We start from the raw sequence: 27,472 nt of genomic DNA on the forward strand, positions 1-27,472 counted from the left end.
TATTAGCCAATAAGGAATTTATTAATCAACTTGTTGGGAGGGTTGTGGTGGTAGAAATTCACCCAAATCAGAGCAGCTTGTCAAATTGTCTGGCATTGATTCATAAGTAGCAGGTGTCAAAAAATGAAGTACTCTCCACTAAAATAATAAAAAAAAAGCCTTCACGGTCACAGTATCGGGCTCCGTCATTTATCACCACTTGTAACAAACATATTTTTGAATGTGTCATATCTCATTGGCATCCAAAGACACAACGCTTTCCCTTCTCATCTAGATAACTGCCAAGTGCAGAAAGTTTATAGGGAGACGGCGAAGTTAATGTCGCTGGGTGGTTAATCCACTTCCGTTTCAGAAACATGAAGTACTGTTGAAATATATTTCCAGTTGGTTTATTCTCAGCACTCAGGGGGATAGGATACTATTTCAGTTTCACTAATGAAGGCCAGGAAATGAAAGGCAGAGCATCAGGATAAATTATGCCTAAATGGTGGGCTAGACCCCCAGAGGAAATCATGCTTCTGCGGGACAGCATTCCTCCATTAATCCTGCAAAACGTTACATCTAATGTTAATTCTGTAAAGCTGAGCTGTCAAAAGGGCCGCAGATCCACCCAGCCCTTTTAACAGCGGTTGTTTCAGCATTAAGATTTTGTACTCAGTCTGGGTGGTTGTAGAGGGCTTGTACAGATGAAAGCTAGCAGTAAACATCATGTGCAAAACAAGTTGGCTTCACAGCGGCTGTTGTCCAGACACTATCCAAAATTGGATGTGCTTTCAGGACCCTTTTCTTCTTTTTTGTGGGCTATAAGCATGGAGACGCCATGGGTGTAGAACCTGTAGCATTACCTGATCATACCAGGGTGCTGCATGATCTCTCGGATGGCGTAGCCTTGTGTCTGTTGAGTCCACCAAGCAGCGAACTATAAGAGGGGTCATAGAGGTACAACAATTTTGGCTTATAATTTTATGCAGCTGCCTTACATCCTTATACTTGAGCCTACCCAATATTTAACCATGCACAGCTAACCTCACGACCAGTCCATCTCTTGAATTTTTGTGATCCTGAAAGAGTTAAGTTGGTGCTGTGTAGAGGAAGGAGCTCAGTAGATGTTTTGCAAGCAGAAGTTCCAAGGTTCATTTAATTTTATCTCCATCATAAAGGATTTCAGGTAACGTGACAGGGGAAGAATCCTGCTTTAGGCACAGGAAAAGTCATTGCTGGTTGGAGAAGACAGAACTGGGCTCGGTGGGCTGACTCAGTACAGGGCAACTTTTCATCGGGACATGTACCTGTCTTTTTCTGGATTAAGCTCTAGTGTGTTTTGAACTGCTTTATAACCAGTTGGGTCCACTTCTCATCTAGCCATCAGTTTTGTTTATCTATTAGAAGAGCTGATGTGTGTACTCCAATACCACATGCGCAAAATGCTGTGTGGTGCAGTTTGCACCTTGATATCATGCTTCCCCTTGTCCTTTACAAGGCAAGCATGGTGTAAATTGGGGCATACACACAAATCCACTTGCGGTTCTTTTTGTCAGTTTTGTCATAACACCAAACCAGAGCTAATGATACAGTGATTTCTAGAGTGGTTGCGGAGTTTTTAGTGGGTGTGCTTAAGATTCATACAAGCTTTGTGTAAACATATTGTTCTCTGATATTTTATGTAATTTTATACTGATTTGTTTGCTGTTTTAGATTTTTGTATGCCATTAAAGATATTTGATTGATTGACCAAACCAGAGTTTGTCAACCAGCTTCAGACCACGGGTTGGTATCCATTCACAAAACATGAATTGACAGTTTGGATGAAAAGCCAAATGATGGTTTGGTGATAAGTCTGAATAAGCCTTCATGTGGAGGTGAAGTGCGTGTGCTCTAGCTTCTTCCACCATCCAAAACAGGATTCATGATTGGCGCATTTGAACCATCAGCTTACATCCCCCCCAAAAGATGATATATTGTTATATATTGCTGAGTATAAATAATCTTGTAATTAAACAAAAAAAAACCCTTTAATAATTGCTAGCAAGCAATCACCATTCAATTAAAGAGTAATTACATGGTTATTTGTGCCCTGCAAAATAAGGCATTACCGAAATCAGTAACACAATCAATATTTTCACTGCAACAGGATGCGGTAGTGATGGACCTTTCAACCTGTGCTGATTAAATTGTCATCAGACTGTTTCCTAGTTAAATCACCACATGTTTATTTGTCTTGATTAATATGTAAATTTACATCTGATTCTAGTCAATTTGAAAGTACAGCCGCAACACCCATCAGCAGGTCTACTTTGTTCAGCTTTCTGCAGATGAACAGTTTCTAAAAGTTTATTCAGAAATTTGCAAAAATATAGAGAGTCACAATAGAATGTCCGATGCTGGTTTTTCCCTTCAGGTCTTTGCTGTTTCCACACAGCTTACCTTCCCTCGGAACGACCCGGGACATCGCACAAAAAACACAGAAGATTGTGCTTTCTCGCGCAAGAAAACGCAATCTTCCGCGGTTTTTGTGCGATGTTCTGGGTCGTTCCGAGGGAAGGTAAGCTGTGTGGAAATGGCCCTTGAGTCTTGTACCCCACTGAATCCACTGGGCCATTCCAGGTTTCAGTACCTGTATGTGGAGAAGGAACAGGCTCAACTCAGTCCTTATTTAGCTGCTGCTAGGCTAGTAGTCTATTCCCACCTTCTTAATATGCCAGAAAACTTTACATCTCTCTATTGAAACTGAGACTCCTTAGGAAGCGAGTTGTATGAGAAAACTTTGCCTGTCCTAAAGACTCCTTTTAAAGCTTTCTATGTTTTAACCCACAGTGAGGTGATGTCGGGCTGACTTGAGACAAGGGATACTCTGGGGGAAATAATTTGCTCCCTGATAAATATTGCTGTCCATTTCAGAAGTATTTGGCACCATGGTATCATCATGCTGTTGATGACATGATCCCTGATTGGTTGTATTACGTAGCCATCAAACAGGGGAAACAAGCAATGTAATAATTACCAAGATTGGCAGCACACAGAAACAAAATAGTACAAGAAAGGAAGGTTTAGAGTGCTTTCCTCACCACGAAACATTTTCCATGCAGCCCCCAGACTTTCATTTTTCATGCCTAAAATGTTTGCCCACAAAAATTCAGCTTCTCCTGATGGCATGTTGATGCAAATTAACCCGTCTCTCCTGTGGCCTCTATAAATTGCCTCATGTGGTGGTTCTTACTCCTGTGTGACCTCTTTGTGTGCATTGCGAGTCAGCGTGGTGTAGCACATCAGACTAGAACCAGGGAATTCTGATTCCAAACTTTTTCTCAAACATGAAGTCACTTTCTCTTAGACTGGCCTACTTCACAGGGCTGTTGTGAGGAGAAAGTATTCTGTATGCCCTCTAAGCTCCTTGGAGGAAGGGTGGGATGATTGATAGCCAAATACAGAGTTGTGCACTCGTGGAGACTGCATGTGTGTGCATACACACATTGGGATTAGCACTTGGTGTCTGTCACAGATGAACAGATTGTGTGGAGCTGTAAGCCGTTGTCTGATGAGATGTATTGATTTGTATGGCACATCTTAGTTCATGGCATGGCAGATTGTACTGTATAGGTCTCCCCAAAGTCAACTAAAAATGCACTCACCTGTTTTTTAAAACAGCAAATATATAGAAAAAATGGAACTTGAAATTTCATCTAGATAAAAAGAGGAAGGTGCAGGGCTCAAATGGTAGAGTGAAGAATAATTTCATGATGGGGTAGGGGATGCTAGACAGATGTACAATAAAACTAATGGTATGCACATGGTGTGTCGAAATGTGAATGCAGTAATGGCACCTTTGTGCAATGATACCAGAAATTTCTACCATTTAAACACCAAGTTTGTCTTCTTTTGATAAAGAGCTTTGCCACTACAGGCTTGATGGAGTGAAGTTTAAGTTGCATTTCTTAGCAAACAGGAGAAGTAATTTGCTGAGAGGGGAATGGTTTTGCTATGAAGCTCTCATTCATTGTTGCGGGAGGGTTGTGTTTCACACTATTTTGTCAAAAGCTCTGGTAGTCATCTGGGTGAAATATAGTTCTCCCAAGCAGAGAAGTTAGTGGCAACATTAAGAAAGCTCAGGTGTTTCTGAGTTTGTTTCTCAGTTCTCTTGCAGAGGAATTTCGAAGGGAGATTAGAAAGAGAGACTGCTGAATTGCAACTAGTAATGAAGCTCAAGGCAATGCATCCACCTGGACTGAATCAAGACATAGGTTTCCTGTCTCATTACCAATGCTGATTTCTTCACACTACTACCCCTCTGCATACCCTACCCTATTCAATCATACCTGCCATTGTCATTCACTGGCTATTATCATTCAGCTTCTGCAATCACTCCACTCTCCAAGATATAAGGGCAGATTGACTCACATTCTAGCTGTATCTGAAGAAGTGAGCTGTGGCTCACGAAAGCTCATACCCTGCCCCTAATTTTGTCAGTCTTATAGGTGCTCCTGGATTCTTGCTCTTTTCCTCAGATGTTTCTGTCCATGTGTGTTTCAACTGTTATCATAACACACTCTGAGTTTTGTAGTGTTACAGTCGCATATGAACACATATGAAGCTGGCTTATACTGAACCGGACCATTGGTCCATATTGTGTATTCAAACTGGCAGCAGCTGTCCAGGGTCTCAGCTGGAGATCTTCACATCACTTACATCGCCTGTTTCTTTTCAATAGAGATGCCAGGAATTGAACCTGGAACCTTCTGCATATAAAGCAGAGGCTTTTCCGCTGAGCCATAGTCCCTCTCTTTTAACAGCTAGTTAAGTTAACTCTTGATGAAACTAAATAGATATTGGTCGTATCAGTGCCCAGGTGGAAGATTTTGTGTACACTATCTTGAGTTATGTGATGGAAGAAAGGTAGACTACTAGGATTGTCAGGTCCCTATACCCTCTGCGCAGAAGGGGAGGGGACCTTGTATTCACTATGCCAATGATTCTAGGATGCACATGCTCCCAGTGCCGGCACAATGCAGTGTCATTGTGCCAGCTGTGGGAGTGCTAAAATTGGTCCCAAGCAAAGCATGGGAGAGCTCCCACAGCCAGTGCGATGATGTCTTCGCATCTGCCTGGAGTGTGTGCACCGTGCTTGTGCTTGGGGTACCTGCTGGTGGTGGGCAATCACTGGGCCGCTTGGAACCTGTCGCCAGCAGTGGGTAGGCAAGTGGGCAAACTGCTGAGAGGTTGCCCAGCACCAGCGGGCACCTGAAATCCCTATAGATTACAAATGTAATAAATACATTAGTTGTTTCCGTACATGTTACTTTGTTCACAGTTGCTATACGTGAATGATTAGAACAATAAATATCATATTCGTTATCTTAGGTATGAAACTTGGAACCTGTAGTAGTGTATGTGATACACTTTTCTTGTCTTTTGTGTTATGGCTTAAAATTCTTAGCTGCATCCCCTGGAAGGTTTGAGCCAAGGGTTTGAAAAATGTAAGAGTTTGATAGGAAACTTATAGGAAAGTTGTTTTAGCTCCTTATATAGCCTGCAGAAGCAGAAAAATCAGTCTTGGAAGAAGGAAAGCCAGGGCTGAATTGTCAGAAAGGTAAATAACTGAAGTCATTTAAAAAATGAGTTCTAAAGTACAATCTTTGTTTGTTTTATTTAAAATATTTATGTCCTGCCTCTCCAAGGAATTAAAAATAGTTATAAATAGCGGTAAAACAGTAAAAAAAAAGAACAGCAGCAAAAGCAATAAGTATACAGATAAAAGTTGTAGGTAAAACATTTTAAAATAGCATGAAATTCAATATTTCTCGATAAAACATTTTAAAATAACCTCACATTAACAACCGAGAACTTAAAACTCTAGAAAAGCCCTAAACAAAAAGGCAGTATACAAACAGGTCAACTAATGAAGTTCCACAAGGAAGAAGTATCTAAAAAGTTTGAGAATATTTTTTAGGAAAACATGTTTACACTTAAACGCCTGTCAATTGTGGGGAGAGAATTCCAGACCCTGAGAACCACTATAGAACAGGCTCTGTCTAATGCTCACTTACTTAGCTGCTGTTATTGGGGGCGCATAGAGCAAAGCCTATCATTATTGGCCGGCTTGTACAGGATGATGTGTCAGATGTGGCTTCCATTGGTTCAGTGTGAAGGGGCATTTAAAAATCTGGACTGCCCTCCTAACTCTCATTGGTACTAGAAGAATACATAGATAGAAAAAAGAAATTTTTCACGAAATATACAAAAAACTAGCTTGATACCCGTGCTTCACTACGGTATTTAATTACTTTAAATCCAATTATAAATACTTATGGGTATATAACATTTAAAGGTTTGTGTGTTTTTCTTTTTTTAGTTGGCAACTCTAGTGAACTTTTAGGGAAGACTGGGAGGTGTATTTTACCTCAGGACGCATTCAATGACTCCAAATAGCAACTGTATACTGTTTAGAATGTGTGTGTGGGGGGGGGGGGGCGAGGACCAATCAGGCCACATTTGCAAATGACCTCTGTGTTCCAACTGCTTGGGGGGATGAGGTGTGGAATATTGTGAGCCCCAATCAGCTTGCATATGCAAATGACTTTGAAAGGCTGGCCCAATCAGGGAAGAGTGGCCGAACAGGCAGTGGGCTAGGATGCAAGCAGGCAGCAACCTGCCAGCCATACAGGGAAGCTGTATCCCTTTGGCAAAACACATTTTACCCCGTTTTACCCCTTTAGAGGGCGAATTTCTTAAAATCCCTTCTTAGTGGGTGTTTACATCATGAAAGGCATGTTCTCCCCAAATTTCATGTTTCTAGGTCCCGAGGTTTGGGCTGGGCATTGATGAATCAGTCAAGACACTTGTCTTTATATAGATAGATAGATAATTATAGGATTGGATTGGCTCTTAAAATGGTCTTACATTTTCACTCTGGAATTAGATTTTCCAGCTCTTCAAGGTTAAAAAAAGGCAGGTCATCTTCTAATTTAAGACATTGTGGTAGGAGCCAAGGTGGTTTGCAGATTAGCATGTCAGATGAGGGCAGCATTGAGAGCCTTACTCAGCAATGAAATTCAGTGGTTTACTTTGAATCATTTATTCTCTCTTAGACTAACCCTACCTCATAGGGCTGTTGTGAAGATAGTTGTGGTGGGAGAAAACTCTGCACACCACCTTGTGCGCCTTGAAAGACAGGCAGGATAAAAATGTTTCGTTTCAGATAATCCGATGGTATCTTGAGTACAGAATGAGTTAAATTGCTGGGAGTGTGCTTTGAAAACACGCAAGGACTCCGCCGTTCAGGGCCTTAAAAAATCAATGCAAAGTGCATTACTATGCAAATCCTTTTGACAAAAGAGCACTTAAAGTTTATTTTCACTTTTGTTTCAACAGTTCACGACCGGGGAGACCCCCCAAGCGCTCTCTGGGAGTTGCGATACAAGAGAACACGCGCCTTCTGCCCCATGGAGTGCCCGGCCTCTTATCACCAGGACTTATCTCCCCAACAGGTAATAAAATCCGTAGAATGATTGGCTCCCTCTCTTCGTACTGCACAGCAGTTGAAATAAACTAATATTGATCTAACTGCCTTGTCCTTCAGGGCTTTTCAAGCTTTACCAGAGGTTACATTATTGGATTTTTTGAGCATTCATGAAAAGCCGGGCGGTGTTGCTGTGCTGACTAAAACCTAATGGATTTGCGATTTAGTTCTTCATTAATCGTAATTTCCTTAAAGGGAAAGTGCCATTAGATACTTGGTTATGTGATTGGGGAGAGGGGAGAGTTATCTCAAAGGGCCTTACTTTCTCAAACTCTTGTGGAAATGGCGAAAAGACTGCATCTCTCGTTTTCTCAAGATAGAAGGCTCGTATGAAAATGATTATTCAGCCGATTAAATGCAAGGCTGTAATTTACATTTTATTTATTTGTCTCCTAGAGTATTTTATTTCACTAAAGAGATGGGCCTTGCCCTCAGGCTTAAGATCACTTACTCCTCTAGACTCCCTGCTCTGTGTGCTCCCAATTTCTGAGGCAGGGTGTGTAGTGAACGAGGCTGGGCCTTTTCTGTGGTGGCACCACAGCTGTGGAATGTCCTTCCTCCAGCACTTTTCCCAGAGCTTGATTTTCAAGTGTAATGAATGACATCAAATGATTTTTTAAAAAAAAATTGTTCAGGCATTTTTCTGAGTGAGTTTATTTTCTTGCGGGGGGGATACCTTTATGCTTCAGTTGATGCTTTCTTGTCTTTATGCAGATGAATTTATTGTTTGGGGGTCATATGCCTTTACAAGTTAAAAACATATTTACAATTCTAAAATTTTAAAATTTCTAAAATTACATCTTTCTCTAAAAACTCACATCCAGACACAAAAATTACATTTCATTTCAACAGACTGCTTTTTTTAGAGCCACATTTGCTCTAATTTTTCTGACGGCTAGAGCAAAAAGTGTCATCCTGTTGGAAACAAGGGGATCCACATCTGATAGCATAAAATTCTAGTTTTTCAAAATCAGAAAAGGAATTTAAGCTCTCTAGCGTCTTTGCCAGAAATTTATTTCTGGGCTCCAAATATAAAGGACAAACCAAAACATAGTGGAGAAGCTCTTCCACTAAACTTCCACATATGCATGTTTAGCTTACCAGCATTTGGAAGATATTTTATTGTAGTGTCTTATGAATCTTGGGAGCTACCTTGGGCATTTTGCACAGAGAACACCCAACAGACAGTTTCAGTAGTTACATAAACGTAACGGGAGAGTATCATAGGCCTGTGCATCTTTAAATACCCATGTGTGTGCATCTGGGAACCTTGGCACAAAGATACCTGCATTTGATGTCCATCCAGTACATGCTTGTTGAAGGAAGTGTAAGTGTCCTGCCGGTTTTTCCTGCGTCGAACCTAACAATATAATAAACAATGTAACAAAATTTAACAAAATTTAATGTATCAATAATGAATTAAAGTCCAAGGAATGAACCAGACATAAAACCAGCCAGCAAAGAACTCGTTTCAATTTCTCTTCCTCAGGAGTCGAAAAAACAGAGGACCACCTTGTGAAGCTTTTTGGTTCTGTAGGCATCATGTTGCCACAGTAGAGATTCTAGGTGCTTCACTGTGTTCTAGGTGGTCCTCTGTTTTTTCGCTTCCTGAGGAAGAGAAATTGAAACGAGTTCTTTGCTGGCTCCTTGTAGAGTTGTTGGGGTCTTTGTACCCCTTGTTTGGTCATGGACACCTGCAGGGAAAACACACAAGTCAAGCAACATTAAGAATTAAAGGCTTTGTCTTCAAACAAGATGTTTAAAGATCCTGACTGCACTTACCTTGCACCTTACTACGCTGCTGTGTTACAGTGACTATTGCTGCCTGTGTCTCCCTTGTGTGGGGACTTACTTTTATGTCTGGTTCATTCCTTGGACTTTAATTCATTATTGATACATTAAATTTTGTTAAATTTTGTTATATTGTTTGTATATTGTTTGCCCTCGTATTATATTGTTAGGTTCAGTTCTTGTGAGGGTTGCTCCATAGTTGTTGTGGTTTTTCCTGTGTCAGCTGTCGTGGATGGAGCTGCCCTAAGACAGATAGACAGAGGCCATTTTCACACTACTTACAGGCCATGGAACATTGCGCCGAGCTCCCGGAACGGCGCCATTCCGGGAGCTCAGCGCAATGTTCCGTGGCCGGTAAGCAGTGTGAAAATGGCCAGAGAAAAGATCTCTTGTCTCCAGTCATTTTTGCTTTGTCTTAATGTCAGCGTTTACTAGAAAGCTAAAGAACTGATTGACCAGTTTTCCAATCAACATGTGTAATTCATCCCTTCCACAATCCCAGCTGTTTGTTGATACTTGTTTTTACCTTGTTAGGATTGCCTGAGCTGGTTGCTTCTGGGATGGCAGAAGCCACAACTGACAGATTTCTCCTTAAATAAGACAAATGAATAAATTCAGGAAGATAAAGCTCTCAGTGACAGCTAGCTATAACAGCCATGTTTAGAACCAATATACTCCTCTCGAATGCTGGAGATTAATCAACAGGAGTGTGAGAAACTCCTCTATCCCCCTGCAAATCGTACCCTCCCAGTGCCAAACAACACTTTACATTTTGTCGCAAGTCAACTCTCTTTCCCTGCAACCCCACAGCAGCTGCAGGAAACAGCATTTCAAAGGTCCACAAAGGCATAATTAGGACTGAGGCTACGATGTGTGTGTGGAGGGGTTCCCGGCTTGCATCCTACCCTGTTTTTCCCAGCTGAAATGGTCTTGGGGGGCAGCGTTATTTGCCTGGAACCAACTCGTGACAAAATGTAACATGTTTTTTGGTCTGTAGTTGGGCAGATTGGGGTAGTATCCTCCAAACAACAGAGAATTATCCTCAAGAAGATCCAAGCTCTAGAAGTAGCAGATTGGATGAACTTCCCTGCTTAATTTATCAGTCTTCGGCCGATCAGGTCTCTGCCAGAGGAAAGAAACAGACAATGGCTTCTCCTTTGGTGTAGTTAGCTGTAAATCTTCCCAAGCCCTTTGGCTGAGCCTCTGTTTGCAAGAGAGAATGTGAAAATGTGTGAAACATTGGTCTGAGCCAGCCATGCTTAGCATCTTATCAGTTGGAAGAAAGTGGAGGTCAATATATGCCTAGACGTAGAGCAAGATCTTTAGCGAATGTCAAGGCAGTCGTCCCTTTAACGTGTTAATAGAATAGCCATAAAAACAAGCAGAACTAAGGGACAGCTTGCATATCATGTGAAGGGAGCTTTAAATTATTGTATCTTTGGCTACTATGAAAGGCTTAGGAGTAAGGCATTTTAAAAAAGCGGCAATTTAAATCCTCTAATTGTATGACTTGCTCTTTGAGCTGCTGTTCATAAATGGTTTGTTGCACGGTAATAGCCACTGTGCAGAGCTGAGGTGTTATGAAGTGACCTGTTTGGGATCAGCGGTTCTAAGTGCACAGCACATACTTTCCCACATCATCAGTGAAAACAGGAACAAGCTTGTGGATTTTTCACAACTCTCTTCTTACATTGCATAAGCTTACCCCTTCCCCATTACATGGTGTAGAAGGCTCTTTCCCACCTGCCTAGTACATTATTTATTCTGCAGCAGTCCGCACTACAGTAATAACAATAAGCCATTTTAATGTAGCCACTTCGTAGTGCTTCACATACATTACCTTATTGTAAATTTTACAACAGATCTATAAGGCAAGCTAATATTATCCCCATATTGGTGTGTGTGTGTGGGGGGGGGGAGACAAAGAAAGAATGGTTTGCCAGAGAGTCTCTCTACACAAAACACCTCAGTGTGTGTTCGTCAAGTGTAGGAAGATGCAATGTTAGCTGGGAAATATAGTTTAAAAAGAGAGCTGGCTGGAGATCGCTCCTTAGAGGGTTTGTTAATTTCATCTTTGCCCCCCCCAAAGGCTCTATCAAGTTCACCTCTCCACTCTACAACTGTGTGGGATCACAACTAGAGATGGGAATGAACAGCAATATGAACCAAAAAAAGGCCACGAACAGCCCAATCTGCTGTTCATGAGCAAGCAGCTCTTGAGGCCCCATTCCCACGAACATGTGTTCATTCCAAGCCCTGTTTGTGGCATTCATCAGCCGTTCGTAAAGCCAGACGGTCTGGCACCTTCAATCAATTCCCTTGGCAATGTAGGCAGGGACTGTTTGAACTCTGTCTGAACTCCTTCTGTTGCCCTGGAAACCCCAATCTAAGCCCAATTTACCTTGATAGGCAAGTCTCCCTTCCAAGTGTGGGGCTCCCATTTTGTTACATGGGAGCAAAGAGAAGGGGGGGGGTCTTCTGTAGCCATGGGAACACCAATCTCATCCCTCCAATCCCTGTTAGGCATTTCTGACCGCCAACCACAGACCTCCTGTATTTCTCTATGCGAACTCTGGTTATAACTCTGGTTATAAAAGGCACTGTGCTCCCAGCTCTGGCTTTCAGTTTTAGCAGACAGTGGAGTGGGAGAGAGCTGTTGCTGGCATTTGAGAGAGAGGGGGAGAGTGCATTGGAGCTTGAATTTTTTCTGTATGTGGTGGGGTTCCCTCCAGTTCCAGGGCTGCTGCCAGGCTCTGGGGCCAAGCTATTCTTTATTATTATTACCTGTCCTGCTGCCTGCTCAGGTCAGGTTTCTTGACCAAACTTGGATGATGGCTGGAAGAGAGTCTTCTGAATACTCCTTGCGAATATGGGCTCTATAAGTCCCAAGGGGGCCTTTCTGGCCCAACGAACATCTAACCACAAACATGTCCGTGAACAGGTCATGTTTGTTGATGTTCGTGAATCACTGTTCGTGGATGGCAACAAACAACGAACATTGTGTTTGGTTTTCCCCCCCGTTCGTGCCCATCTCTAATCACAACCAGAGGGCAGCAAGGAATAGAAATGGGCTGAAACTGCCTTCCAGAACCAGGCTTGGACCTGGAGAGGCTGAAGTTTCCCTTCTAGCAATTCACAGCCCCTTCACACAGCTCCAATGTATAGCAAAGCCTTTGCCCTGCCTCTGGCTCTGTCTTTTTAAACTACCCTTCCTGGCTAACATTGCATCTCCCAACATGTGTTCTTTACGCATCAAATGTCTTGTGTAGAGAGACTCTAAGTAAATTCTTAGCTGAGGTGAAATTTCAACTAGGTTGGCGGGTGGGAGATCACAGATCTCTGCTCATCCTCTTAACTGCAATGCTGTATCTGCTCTAGTTTTTCTTTGAATTTTTTTAAAAAATGTCTGCCCCTATGTTGGGCCTTCTGTGACTTTACTCTTTTTAAAAAATTAACTATATTGCGTAGAATGATTAAGTTTGAATTTGAATCTCCTGCTTAGTACAGAATAGATGCAACTGAACATACTCAGCAACCTGTTTGTTTAGGTGCTTAAGGGAGGGGCAAGGAAATGTTTTTAAAGGCAAGTCCAAAATCTCACCAGAAGGCAAAATACAAACAAACAAACAAAACCCAGACAGGTACTTAAAAAGAGAGAAAGAGAGCTACTGTTGTGAGAGCGAGAGAAATGCAATAATTTGTGTGCAGAGACTGGGAAGTCCTAGATTCAAGTTTGCCATCAAACCTTTGGGCCAGCCATTTTGTCACACCCTAGCTGGCGTCACAGGATTGTTGTGAGGACTAAAAAGAGGAAGAGGAGAGCTACATCCAACTGCTGCCTGAGCATTTTGGGTAGAAGGGCAGGATAAAAAGCGATATAGGAGTTAGGCAACAGGGACTGCCCTTTGTAAGTAGGGGCAGTTGAGGTATAGGAAATCATACCAATTTTACCATGCCACCACAGCCATTGGAAAAAGCCATTGGTTTGTGCTGCCCTGGTGGAACTTGCCAGATGTGTGTAACACACAGAAATTAATCCAGTTAAGCTTTTCCTAGCAGGGAGTTAAATGGTGGGAAAAGCTTCACTCCTTTTATTTCTGTCTATCAGGTTGATCTTAAAAGTACAAAAGGGGGGCTTGTTTAAAAAAGTCTCAACCTTGCCTTTGTGCCATGACTGTGAGAACCCAACTAGCCCTAATTCTTTTTTCAATTCAAAAGGAATTATGAACAGTTAAAACAAGCCGTGCTTCAGAATGACTGCCCCGCTTTCCCCTCTTTGTGGAGAATGTTAACAGTTATAAATGGTTCTCGGTGACAATTCTGCAGTGAATTACTTTGATGTATATGGCTAATAAATTAATATGATTAAGTTAATGAGCAGTGCGAGTGTTGCCAAACTCCACAAAGTCCTGCTTTAGAATCCTGCTCCTCATTTGACTTTCCCCCTGTGGTGCGAGGATCACTGCTAGCCACACGCTGTCACCATGATAAATGGCAGATCCCGTAGTACCCTGCGCTCCATCTGTTGTGCCCTCAGACTAGACCAAAAGAAGAAGCAGGTCACGTGCTCAAGAGAAATGCCTTACCAGATCGTAGAAAGCTGAGTTTTCTACCAATAAAAATGGATAAATTTATTAACTAGATCTGTAAGCTGATAAATACTGATCAATCACTAAAGCTGAGGATATGAATTATTGGCACATGAGCTTTTGCCTTTAAACTCCACCCCCCCGCCCCCCATTTTTATTGGCTTGATGTGTTACAGCCTCTGAAACCATATTTCTTTCTCATAAGCCTGCACCTCTGATATCTGCTTCTCTTTCTAATGATGTTATCTTTAGATGTAAACCTGTAGGCAAGGCTTATACTTTTAAACAGTTTTTGTACAACCACCTAGGTGCTTATTAATCAACCACCACAATATTAGTAAATTAATAATATTAGTAAATTATTATTATTATTGCTCCTAGAAGTCTTCCATCTGGGTTCTCTGTCTCCCTGACCATTTACCACACATGATCATGTTCTGAAACATGGTATTCCTTATAACCATTGCATGTCCAGTCGTAATGTGAATTGGCCATGCGTGATTTTCATCGAGACAAGTAGCCATTTATTTATCCATTTAGAAAATGTTTATGCCACCTTACTAGGGACGCTGATCAAAGCAGCTTACAAAATAAAACGTGATCTAACCCTAACCTGACAAAAACATAAAATGTTAAAAGTTGTTAATTAAAATCAAAGCCAGAACCTAAAAACACAAATCATTGAACAGATTAAAATGAATTTATGAGTTTTCAGGCTTATAACACAGTCTAGAAACACAATGAAAAATCAGCCTCTTAAAGGTAAACAGAAACATTTTAGAAAGAGTCCAGTAGCACCTTTAAGACTAATCAACTTTACTGTAGCATAAGCTTTCGAGAATCACAGTTCTCTTCGTCAGATGCTCTTTGTCAGACTAACACGAATAACTCCTCTGGATCTAGAAATGTTTTGGTATGCTGCTTAAAAGAGAATAGTGTAGGTGCCAGGTGAGCCTCAAGAAGAAGGCATGGTGCCACTAGGGTTGTTGTTCCCCTCGAGGAGGCGGTGGATTTCTTGATCCCAGCCTCCTTCTCCCACCACCAATCACCTGGCTGGCAGGAGAAAAGGTGTGGGAACGGTCCTCCTGGGGCACACTCCCAATGTGGTGCAATTATGTCACTCCCGGAAGTAACGTCATCTCGCCGTGCCAGGAGCACGCGTGTGCGAAGACATCCAAAATATAAGTGCTGGGCCCCCCACCTGGAAAGTAAGGGGACCTGGTAACCTTAGGTGCCGCTACTGAAAAAGCCCAGTCTCTGCTTGCCATCTGCCTCACCTCTGATGAGGAGGGCATGCAGAGCAAGGCTTGTGAAGAAAATCTTAGCTGACGGTCTGGATAGTGGTTCAGGAGTGTGGCTCTACCCTCTCGCTCTTCACTTGCAAGCCACATCAGGGCCCTGACATTAAAATTGGTTGAGACCCGTTAAATAAACAGGATGGGCCCATTAATAGGCTCACAAGCCAGTTTAGCATTGTGGTTAGAGTGACAGACTAGGATCAGATTTGAATCCCAGGTTTGAATCCTGATTCTGCCATCGAAGCTCACTGGGAAAGCTTGGACCAGTCACACACACCTCAGCCTTGAGAGATGCTGATCCATACAGACCTTCCTTGAATTAAGCAAGAAAGTCTTGTTCTGTAGACAGTAGGTTATCAGTAAAAGGTTCAGGACAGGGATTCCCTTGCCATCCAACCAAGCCAAAGGCTGGAGACTAGTTGGTTAACACCTCATACTAGACCTGTGGGAAAGGCTAAACTCTACGATGGGATGGTACTACAGCTTGGAGCAGCGGGTCTGGGTCTGTGCAAACATGGTCATTAGAATAGCGCTTCATATTACTGAAAATTATGAGGAAATTATGAGTTCCTCAAGTGTTAATACATTGGCCGTCATGTTTTCAAGGCCGCTGTACTCCCACTGGCTTGCATTATGTTACTGGATTGTAGTTTGGTTCTTTTTAAAGGATTGTCATGATCTCTCCTCTGGAACATAAAAGAGAGTCATGTATTATAATAAAAATCTTAAGTGGTAACGGCAGCTCTTAGAATTGCTTGACTGATAGTGATGCCCCCTTTAGTCTGTACAGCCAATAGAAATAATGCAGACACTTATTTGCCTTTGACATGAGAAAAGCAAGCCATCATGCTTTTTAAGATGTACAGAATCCCAAATTAGATAAATATTTGCTTTATGGCACAGCATTTAATGTTATGTTTGCTATAATTTGCTGCCGTACTGACAAGACTGCGAATAAGAAGTTGGTCTAACACTCCATAAAAATGCAATAAATTAGATTAAAACGACTTCCCCTGAAAATAATTATTCCACGTATTTATGAATTGTGAGGACATGTGTGGTTTGTATCAAAGCCATTTATTTTCTCAGTCAAACTCAAGTAAACAAAAGACCCTGATTTCCCTTTTAAAATATTATTTCTTCCCTGTCAAGAAGAGTTACTCTGAAACTTTGTTCATGGGATAGGTTTTGTAGTAATCCTGGATTTTGTGAGAATTGCAGCATCCAGGGCTTTTTTTCTGGGAAAAGAGGTGGTGGAGCTCAGTGGGTTGCCCTCGGAGAAAATGGTCACATGGCTGGTGGCCCCACCCCCTGATCTCCAGACAGAGGGGAGTTGAGATGGCCCTCCGTGCCACTGAGCAGAGCGGAGAGCAATCTCAACTCCCCTCTGTCTGGAGATCAGGGGGTGGGGCCACCAGCCATGTGACCATTTTCAAGAGGTTCCGGAACTCCATTCCCCCGCGTTCCCCCTGAAAAAAGGCCCTGGCAGCATCTATAGTCTACTCACAGATTTCCTTGGTCTTCTCCATTCTCACATTGTACATGGTGCAGCTGCTATTTAAGACCTCTGTGTTGCAGCTGCCATTGCATGAACGTCAAGGGCATGTAAAGGTCATGAGGACCGTTTTAAATCCCAAACATGAAACAAAGATGGCCAACTTGTCTTCTCAAGAAGACAAGAAGACTGCTGGCAGACAGCGAGCGCTGCCTTTCCCCATATCCTTTGCTCTGACTGTAGCCATTTTAGATGCTCAGCTGCAGTGTCAAAAAACACCTCCACGCTTTGATTGGAGGTCATTCTTAGGATAAATCTCCACCTGTTTCCTTATACAACCATTACTTGTATATAGTAGCCTTCTCTTACCATCAGTAATGTAATCAGATATTTATTTTATTTTTATTTTTATTTTACAATGAGGACCAAAGTAGCTTACATCATTCTCCTCTCCTTTCTGCACAACAACAACCCTGTGAGATAGGCTAGGCTGAGAGTGCACGGCTGGCCTGAGGTCACCCAACAGGCTTCTGTGACAGAGCAGGGAATTGAACCTGAGTCAACCAGATCCTGGTCTGTCATTCTAGCCGCTACACCACGCGTGTTGCTTTTTTCCTTAATTAAAAAAATCATGATGGTCTTTTATTTGCATGCGATTTTTTAAAAAAGATTAAAGCTTCAGCAACAAGTTCCTCTTAAAAACACACTGATTTAAAATGCAGTCTTACTGCAAATGTATTTATACATTCAATTCTCAACATGACTCCCCTGGGCAGATTCGGGGGGGGGGGGGAGTCCACAAGAAGGGCCTCCCCAGGATAGAGGGATTTTTTTCTGCAAAACTCCAACGCCTGCAGAAAAATCAGAGAATTGGAAAAAAATATTGCAGAAAGAAAAAAGATTTCTGCTGTGATTTTGGATGATGCCTAGAGCCCCAACAACAACAACAACAACAACCAACAACAACATTTGATTTATATACCGCCCTTCAAGATGACAACACCCACTCAGAGCAGTTTACAAAGTATGTCATTATTATCCCCACAACAAAACACCCTGTGAGGTGGGTGTGGCTGAGAGAGCTCCAGAGAACCGTGACTGGCCCAAGGTCCCCCAGCTGGCTTCAAGCGGAAGAGTGGGGAATCAAACCAAGTTCTCCAGATTAGAGTCCCACGCTCTTAACCACTACACCAAACTGGCTCTCCCCAATGGACATGATGACTCATAAAACAGCAGTAGAGGGAAATGGAGGGATGGCTGGGGTGATGGAGATGCTGGTGAAAGGCAGGAGAAATGGAAAATGGATGGCAGGAAGGGTAGAGGTGGCAGCTGGGTACAAAGAAGGAAGGAGGAAATCCTGGGATTTCCCCTCCTATGTGGATGGTGGTGGTGGAGAGTGCGCTCAAGTCAGAGTTGACTTATAGTGACCCCTGGTGGGGTTTTCATTGCCAGAGGCTAACAAAGGTGATTTGCCATTGCCTGCCTCTACAACCTTGGTCTCCACTGGAGGTCTCCCATCCGATTACTAACCAAGGCCAACCCTGCTTAGCTTCTGAGATCTGATGAGATCAGGCTCACCTGGACTATCCCGATCTGGGCTCTATGTTCGTGCCCTGTGCCTAATCTTTTACCACTTAAATGAAGTGCAAGGCTACTTTGGAAGCTAACTGTCCTGCCTTCTTTCAGCCATCAGAGAGCATAACAACTCATGTGCTTATATGATGGCTCTGATATTGGGGAAGGTCACTATTTTGGGGGGAACACGCATGCTCCTCCCCTGCACAATGACTTCACTTCCAGAAGTGACATCATCATGGACGCATGCATGTCCATTCATTTGCCCGGGATGTCTGCCAGTGGTAGGCAATCTGCAAGTGGCTTGTCTCCTCCCTGCTGATTGCCAGCAGTTGGCAGACAGAGAGGCAAACGCTGGGACTCTGCCTGCCACTAGTGGGCACCGGGCAACTCTAGCCTGGCCTTAGGTCCTGATGGCAGCGTGAGGATTTGAATCTGTGTCTTCCGAATCCCTAGTCCGATCACTACCCAGCATTGGTTCTACCCCAAAACGCTGGTTTCTGTCACAAAATCAAAACTGAAGACTTATTCATCACTTCCCAAGTTAAAATGTCTGTTGAACTTGACTACTTCATCTTGAATTAATCAGCGCTAAATTTATGGCCAAAATGTACCCCCCCCCCCCCCACACACACACAAATCTTAATTTCGTCCCAGCTGGAGACCTTCCTTGTTAATCTGCAGGACAGGTTTTACTTGAAAAACAAGCATGTGGATTTGTACAGCATACATAATCAATGGCAATGACAGAATAATTCAAAGAATCGTTTTTTAAAAATTATAGTAAGGTGCCATAATGTTGCCATAATGGAAAAAATCTAGCTTTGAGAAATTGAAAAGGGGAGAGCAACCTTCTCTAAAAGAAAGCTAGGATAACCTTTCAGGAGTTCTTTAACATGTTGAAAGAGTATTTCTGCGCTGACTTATTAAATTAGGCAAGGTCACCTTTTCATTTTATTAGCAGATTAGGTATGCCAGATCATGGACTTTGATTCTGGAAAACGTGGCTGAATCATAGAGGAACATATGTCAAGTAGAAAATAGGTTGAAACAATGTTAAATCAATTTGAGGCAGCCGAAACCCCTCCTCTTTCGTTGTTTTTATCAGTGGGTGACTGTTAAGACTGGAGGAAGTGGCTTAATGGATGATTGTGTAATTCAGGCTTTGATTAGAGGGGCTTTTTAGGTAATGATGGCAAGCAAGCAGTAAAATATTTCCAGTAAGTCCCTTTTTGTAGACTTACAGTTTTCTTGTTTGTTTTCTTAATGTAGAAATCAAGTCCAAAGGCTATCTCCTGTAGGATGTGCCCTTTTAAAGAAAAGAACTGATTTTGTGCTTAAGTTTAAATATTTACAAGGTTTATTATACTAATACTCCTTTGAACTGTGAATGGCTCCATTGGGTGCAAGGAATGCTCAGGGGCACCTTTTTGGGGGGTGGGGGGTGGGGGTTACAGTAAAGTTCTAAGGCCCTGTCCTGGGTATTTTAAAAACATTTGCTGTTTTCTTGTTTCTTTAATATCTCACAATAACAATTAGCAATGCTAAGAAAACCAGTGGGCCTCCATTTTTTTTAAAAACCAAGGCCTTTGTGGTTTTGCAAGATGGTTCTTGAACTTACTTCCGCTGGCCCCTTTCTCTTCCAGTCCACGGGCTTCCTACTGGGGTCTATAAGCCATACACTTCTAGCATACATCCCCAACCCACTGGAATCTTGCTATTTTTCCACATGATGCATCCTAGGGATCCCAGACCCCTGGTGGGGGCAGGGGATTCCCTGTCCCCGCTCCCCACACCCCGCCCCCACTTACCTGAGCAGCAGGGGGCGCATACCTTCCTTGCATGCTCCCCACGGTGCAGCGTGCTCCTGTGCACTGCAGTCACCGGGATTGGGCCTGTTTTGGCGCGGATCAGGGCCACTGTGAAGCGCAGGAGTGCTCAAATGGGCCCGATCCATGGCAAACCGGGCCCGTTTTCAGCAGCTGCAGAATGCAGGAATGCTCCTGCATTCCGCAGCGCCCCAAAACGGACCTGTTCCAGCACGGATTGGGCGTGCTTTTGAGCTGCTGTGGAAGGCAGGAATGCTCCTGCGCTCCGCAGTGCCCAAAACGGGCCAGTTCTGCCGTGGATCGGGCCCATTTTGAGGTGCAGCGGAACACAGGAATGTTCCTGCGCTCGCAGTGCCTAAAAACGGGCCTGATCCGTGCCGAAATGGGCCCGTTTCCAGTGCTGCAGAGTGCAGGAGCACTCCACAGCACCTAAAAATGGGTGTGGCCAGGGGACCATGCAGTGACGTCACTCCTGAAGTGACGTCATCGCACCTGTGGGGGTGCGCGCACGTGCTCTGCGCACACTCACCCCCGTCTCCCCAAAGGTAAGTGCCGGGCCCTTGTCCCCTGCCGGGAGGTTGAGGAGCTTGGCAACCTTAATGCATCCAGATACTTCGACTATGTTGAAGTACAAAGCAAAACTTATTCCAGGTCCCATTGTTTGTTCTTTTTTTGGATCGGACAACATCTGGGAGTGTCCCCTCACTTCCAGTGCCCTCTTTCCTTCCACCAGGAGACTTCTTCTGTTTCCTAATCATGGGTTTTGCTTCCCTTCCCATTTTTCCTGGCTTTCTTTCCCTCCTTCCTCCGCCTTTCTTGCTGAAAATGCTTTAGTCCCTCCCCCGCAAATGTTATCTTTTTGTACAGATTGTACAGATTGTGAAAACTAAAGCTGATGACAATGAGTGGATGGCCTTTTCTTGGGGTAAGGGACTAGACCAGACTAGAAGGCCCTTTTGCCCCTTTGGATCCAGTCTTTCCAGATTCAGTGACTGTCTGAACAAGTCTTGGGGAGGGGCCGTCGCTCTGTGGCAGAACATCTTTTTCACATGCTGAAGGACCCAGTTTCAATGCCCAGCATTTCCCGTTAAATGATCTGACTGTAGGTGATATGCCTGAGACCTCTGCCTGAGACCGTGAAGAGCTGCTGCCAGTCTGAGAAGACAACACTGGCTTTGATGGACCAAGGGTCCAGTTCAGTATAAGGCAGCTTCATGTATTCTAGCCTAACCGTTATTTAAGAAATCAAGCCTAACAGTTATTTCGGCACCCAATGGTAGGCAGAGGTGTAAGGGGGCCATTCCTCATACACAGAAGAAGCTTTATTCCACTGTCATTAACATCTCAATAGTTCTGGGCACATATGCAGCAAATGTTCCTTCTGCGGTGTGCCGCACACCATCAGTGCTGAACCGAACGCAGTTGAACTGGCCTCGGCTATCACGGAGCAGGTGACTAGATGATGCTGAAATCAGGCAGAAAATGTCCTCTTCTGGCCACTCAAGTGAATCAGTCAAATTACCAAGTGGCAAAACCAATCCAAGGCCTTGAGCCATCTGAGCTGCCACTTCCTATAAGTCAAGCCTTTGTTTAGTCCCAAACTGTTCTTTTTAAAAAAAAAACAACTTGAGTCTATTTCACTTCTTATGCTTATTTCAGCTGACTGCCTTTGGATATATGGCCTCCTCGGGCAGCTGTGTTAAAATATCAAATTTCCCATGGCTACCTGTTTAAGAATCTTACCCAATGATGACCTACATAATGAGAACGTAATCTTAGGAGTCCTCCCAACCACTCACCGAAAAAATAGAATGGTGAGTTGCTGCCACACCTATCCCTCAGACTCATAGTGAAGATCCTTGTGCAGTGGAAGCAGCTTCTGCCAAAACAAATAGTCAGTCAGAAGCTGTGCTTGTCAAAATCCCCACCAGGCCACACTCACTTTCTTAAAACATTTGGTGGGCACCAGGAAAGGTGTCAGGGGTGCGATGGTGCTAGGGTTCCCAGGCCAGTGGCAGGCCAGTGGCAGGCCAATTCCCAGGGATTTGCCCCCTCGTCCGCCAATTGCCCAGCGATTGCCCAGTCGTCACTTCCTGATGTCATTGCACTGGCCATGGGAGCATTCCCGAGCCTCGTTTGGGGCCATTTGGTGTCCAAACGGGCCAAATTGGCCCCGTGCGGAGCATGGGAGCACTCTCGCAGCCAGCGTGGTGATGTCACTTCCAGAAGTGATGTCATCACACTGGCTCCAGAGTGCGTGCAAAGATCTACACGCTACAGGCACAAGGTAAGTGTTGGGTCCCCAACCCTCCCAGTGGGAGGATAGAGGGACCTGGCAACCCTGGATGGTGCCCACAGGCACTGCATCGGGGACCCCTTGTTCTACACAGATTCAGAGAAATCTGCCAGACCAGCAAAGAAATCTTTTATTCGTAATAGGCCAGATCAGGTCATGTGATAGTCCCCTACTCCTACAAACATTTCAGGTCACCCGTGAGACCTGGTGGAAGCTCACCCTGCGTTGGGCGGCAGCATCAAGTCTGTTAACAAGGTTCATAGTGGAGCAGGCAGCCCTTTAATCTGTATGTCACATTGTATCTGCTTAAGTAGGTTAGGTTGAAAGACAGATAGTGGCTGGCCCAAGATCAGAGAGCTTCATAGAGCAGTGGGAATTTGGAGCTTGGAAATCCTAGTCCAGCACTCTCGCTGCTCCACCAAGCCACCGTTTTAGGTGTTTCGTGTCTTTTCAGTTGGTCCTAATGCCGCTCTTGCTTTTGAATATTTCTCTGAGGGGTCTTCACAGGAACCTGAGAAGGTAAACAGAAACAAAGTACCCAAGCGCAAGAAGGAATATAAAAAATAAGGGATGTGTTATAAACTGCAAATTGAAACCACCACCTGAAAAGCATACTTTTATAAACAATATTCAGCATTCCAATAAGAAGTTCATGAATGCACAGAAAAATAGACAGGATGAACATAGATATATAAATGAAACCTCAAAAAGGAATATATCAGCAGTAAACAGTCCGTGGCTCTCAGAGAGCCACATTTGCATTTACCGTCAGCCGTAATAGTCACATGACAACTGTGTTCTGTATGTGGCACTCCACTAAACACACAGAAAATAAGACGCGTCCCTAGCTGCTCCTGCTGAACCTCAGCCAGCCTTTGGGTATCTGGAGTCAGGGGAAGGGCTTGAAAATCAAGCTTATGACCCAAACCAGTGTGCAAGCTTTCAAGTTCTGCTGAGCTTTTTATTAAGTTGGATGTTAAAAGATGATGGCATCCCTATGTTAAAAGCAAGCTGAACTGTAGCGTTAGAGCTTGCAGTGGATAGAACCTGTCTTTGTGGAGTCGCCTGCCAACTGCAAGACCAACCAGGTATTGTTTTGTCCACTTTTTTGAAAAATGGGGTAGGAGCCATGTTGGGGGAGGGTGTTGAGAAGAGCCAAAGGTGGCACGTCAGAGAGTCACGTTTCACTTCCAAGCCACTGAGCATCACTGGAGTAGATCTTCATCAGACCCTTTCTGTGTTACCCTGTTTATTCCATTTTCTCTCACCTCTGCTGTATGAGATGTAAAGTAACATCATCTGATGTTATTTTGTATCTCATACGGTAGGGGTGAGAGGCTTTTCTTTTGGCTCCTTGTGTTGAATTGGTGGCTGTTTTAAAATTGAATAAACAAGGTAACACAGAAATGGTCTGATGAAGATCTCCTCAAAACTTACTTTGTCTGGCAATCCATAGTTTGACTTGTGTGTTAACTCCCGTTTTGATTTTCAGATATTTCTCCATTTATACTGTTTATTTTTCTGTGCGTTTACACACTTATCATTGGTGTGTGGAATATTGTTTACAGTTGTTTACATTTTTTCACATTGTGGGTTTGGTTGGTGTTATCAATGTATAGTTTGCAATACAACATGCCCCCCATTTTTATGTACCTTCTTGTACTTGTGTACTTTGAGCAGAACCACAAGTGACAAAAGGCACAGGTTGGACACTAGTCAGCTTCCCTCAAGTTTTGATGGGAAATGTAGGCGTCCTGGTCTTGCAGCTTGGCTCTCCGACTGCTGTCCAATGGACTTTTCAACTGTCACTTGTCCAACATTCCGCCAAGCTGCCTACATTTCCCATCAAAACTTGAGGGAAGCTGACAAGTGTCCAATCTGTGCCTTTTGTCACTTGTGGTTCTGCTCTTTGTTTCTGCGTAGGAACCTGCCATTTTGTTTTGTTAGTTTGTCAGGAAAATTTCTCTTCTTAGTAAGTTTTTCCTACAGCGTGTGCATAGTAGGAGGGGGAGACGGTTGGGCTTCAACTTTCATACAGCAGAAACCTCCAAAGAAGCTTCTGGTTCTTATGAATTCACTTCTGGAGTATCCCAGATGGTTTTTAAGCGAAATGCTGGTTAATCCCAGGGCTCCGACAAGGGGGGGGGGTTCGCTGCTGGAGTCGGCACCGTGTGCCATAAGAGCTGGTGCACCTGAAACAGTAATCATTCGTTTCCAGACTATTATTAAATTAACTGCACAGAGATTGCTTTTTTCCTTCCTCCTGTGAGTTGATGCATAAATGACATGATTTACCCTCCAATAAATCTAACGTCAGATCAGGCTGTGGCAGTGTTCACATACCCTTCGGTCCCATGACAGATTATTTTTGATTGCCGCAGGAGTTTACAACAGCTTGAAACCATTCAGATTTAAAGGCATCATTGAAATTTTACAGTGTACCTGACTCGTATGAGAGGCAGGCGTTGGCTAGCCTGAGGTTTTTCAGAGCAAAATGAACTGAATTTAAGTAGTGTCGTTCAAGGGTATGGGATTATGGATACATTTACAGTTGGAACTGATTTTTAAAAAATCTTCATTGAGCTTGATCTTGATTCCCACTCTAGTTTTTACTGTGCAGGTAGACTCGTAGGTAGGGTTGCCAGGTGTCCAGTATTCACCCTGGACAGTCCAGTATTCTTATGGACTACCCAGGGAAAATGAAATTAAAATACCGGACAGCTGGTCTGGCCGGCTGGCCTCATTCTGGCTTCCCTCTCCTCAGAGAGGCCTGCTGCATGAAATACAGAGACGGCGCCACAGTCTAGGTTGGCCTCGCTCTACCGTTTTACCCCTCAGCAAGGCCGGCTGGGTGAAATATGGAGGTGCTGCTGCTGCCTCAGTTGGCCTTTCTCTGTCGCTCTCATCCTGCCGAGCTGCCCCGGTGATGGGGGTGGCGGATGACATCACTTGTTTTGGCTGTGCTGAGAGCTCAAGGGGTGTTGGGTAAGATTTGAGGGGAATCAGCCTGCATTCAGGCCTGTTAACTTGTAACAGCGTGTGGAGCAGATCTCAGACAATATGAAACCAGTTGAAAAAGGCAGTCATGGTGAGGTCCTGAGGCAGCTCCTAAAGACAGTGGAAGTTGCTCTGGCAAAGTCTAAAGCCCCACTGAGTCCTTATATGGGTTAGTTTAAATTATAGAGCGATCACAAAGAGATTTCCATTTTTACATGGCGTATTTGGTTTTTTAGAAGTGTTGCCACATGCTTTTGACATGTTGAATTGGTAGCATTCAAGAATTCTGTGATGATTTTATATGACATTTTTAGCCTGTGACATTCTGAATGGTTATATTATGCTCACAGGGAAGGAGGCTTTTGGTATCTTTCGCCCTACAGTTCCGATTCGAAAACTGGCCAAGAGAATAGAGACTGACTAGCAGTCTGTTAACTATTGTTCTTTTACTAAAAGACTGCCTTTTAACTTCTTCCTTCGATAATCTAGCCATGACATGTGGGATAAGAAGCCTTCGAAGCCTTGGGAGAGGGTGAGAAGGGACACCATGCAGTGGTCATTAACATTTGCATTGATCAGTGTGTATAGCAGTTACCCACTTAAGACATCACCTCACAACCAGGAATTGGTCAGATGTATCATTTAGCCTAAGCCTAAGTAGGTCTGGATGGCCTTAACCCTCCAGTGAGGCTACATGGAAATGAAAGAAGTGGAGCTCTGTGCCGAGTCACTCCTTAAAGGCATATTGTCTTCCCTTCTCCACAGAGCCTTTTAGGGAAGTGAGCAACCTTGAATGGAAGATGTGTTGATTCAAATTCTTCACTGTCTAGGGGCCAAGCTACAAGTGACGAATGACACTTGAACGGCAAGTGGATTGAGTGGAGAGCAAGTGAACAGGGAGAAATACACTTGCCGTTCAAGTGTCGTTCGTCACTTGTAGCTTGGCCCTAGGTGTGAGTTGCCGGTCCCGGGTTCAGAGTCTGGTAACACAACCTCGCTCTCAGAAAGACATCTTCCTCAGGTTCTATTTCCAGTGAGTTCTAGGGTAGATAATTTTGTCTTTGAGTTGTTACTGGATGGCTCTAGAAGGCCACATTGCCATAGCAGGGGAGTAGTGAAGGTTCCCCCTTATGTTGACTCATAGCAGAGTATCAGATGTTTCTTGCGTATCTCCATATTCTATACAATTTTCTTTACAGGCCAGAATTTGTTTATGTCGTTGCATTTGGAAATATAATTAAATTTGTTTTGTTTTGTTTTTTAAAATAAAACTCAGAACTGGGAAAGAGGGAAATAGATCTGTGGAGGTAAAGAAGTAGAGATCGGTAGCCGTAAGGAATGGCTGATGCAGGGGAAAATACACTCAGATGTATAAAACGAAAACATTAATTGTTTAACTCCAAAATGGCATAATGAGTACATCTGTTCTAACTGCAAGGTCTCTGTGACCATTAAAAGAGGCAGAATGCCAAAGGATACGTGATCCTGACATTCCGCAGTCTTTTGATAATGTCCAAAAACGGTGCCGCTCGAGGCGGGGCTGTGCCATGTAATATTCCTGAATATGTCATTTTGGTTTTGAGACACAGAAGTGAAATGTCCTTACCATGAGCCTTGGGGTTCTGCAGGCTCCAAACCTATATATAAATTAATGAAGGTTCCCCTATGGAAATTCGAAAATCTGAACATTCCCTCCTTCTCGCTCTATCTGAATGTATACATAACACTAGATTAAAGATAGCATTCCCGTTCCGTACTATATGAATGCTTTTAACAGTGTTTTTCTTTCCAGATATAAGAACTTTGTTTTTCCCTGATGAAACCCACAAAAAGTTTGCAGAGCTCAAGACTCTTCAAATACAAGGTGTTTACTCCTATTTATATCTTGTATTAATTACATTTTTTCTCTAAAACTTAAGTTTTGCCTGACCTGTGTTTTATATTGATGCATAAAATTTCTGATGCTTACATTTGTATTGTTTGAACTTCCACCCACTTGAGTTAAAGCTTTAGTGAAAGTAATTTGACATTAGGCTGAAAATACATAAAAGGAAGAAATTCTTCATATAATGCATCATGCGCTTATTAC

The 27,472-nt window shown here is 43.4% G+C and overlaps 1 protein-coding gene across 2 annotated transcripts in view; it reads left to right on the forward strand.

Moving 5' to 3' along the window:
* The window catches only part of DACH2 (dachshund family transcription factor 2), a 433,444-nt gene that overhangs the window by 203,369 nt on the left and 202,603 nt on the right, over window positions 1–27,472 (forward strand). Inside the window, exons 2-3 of one of the 2 annotated variants that reach the window (XM_054996424.1) lie at window positions 7,366–7,481; window positions 27,176–27,247. In XM_054996424.1, coding sequence (XP_054852399.1) covers window positions 7,366–7,481; window positions 27,176–27,247 — 188 coding nt within the window. The remainder of the gene's footprint in view (window positions 1–7,365; window positions 7,482–27,175; window positions 27,248–27,472) is intronic. The other variant, XM_054996425.1, reaches the window with a different exon arrangement.

The sequence above is a fragment of the Eublepharis macularius genome, chromosome 13 (assembly GCF_028583425.1).
Source record: "Eublepharis macularius isolate TG4126 chromosome 13, MPM_Emac_v1.0, whole genome shotgun sequence".
In the NCBI taxonomy this organism is placed as follows: Eukaryota; Metazoa; Chordata; class Lepidosauria; order Squamata; family Eublepharidae; genus Eublepharis; species Eublepharis macularius.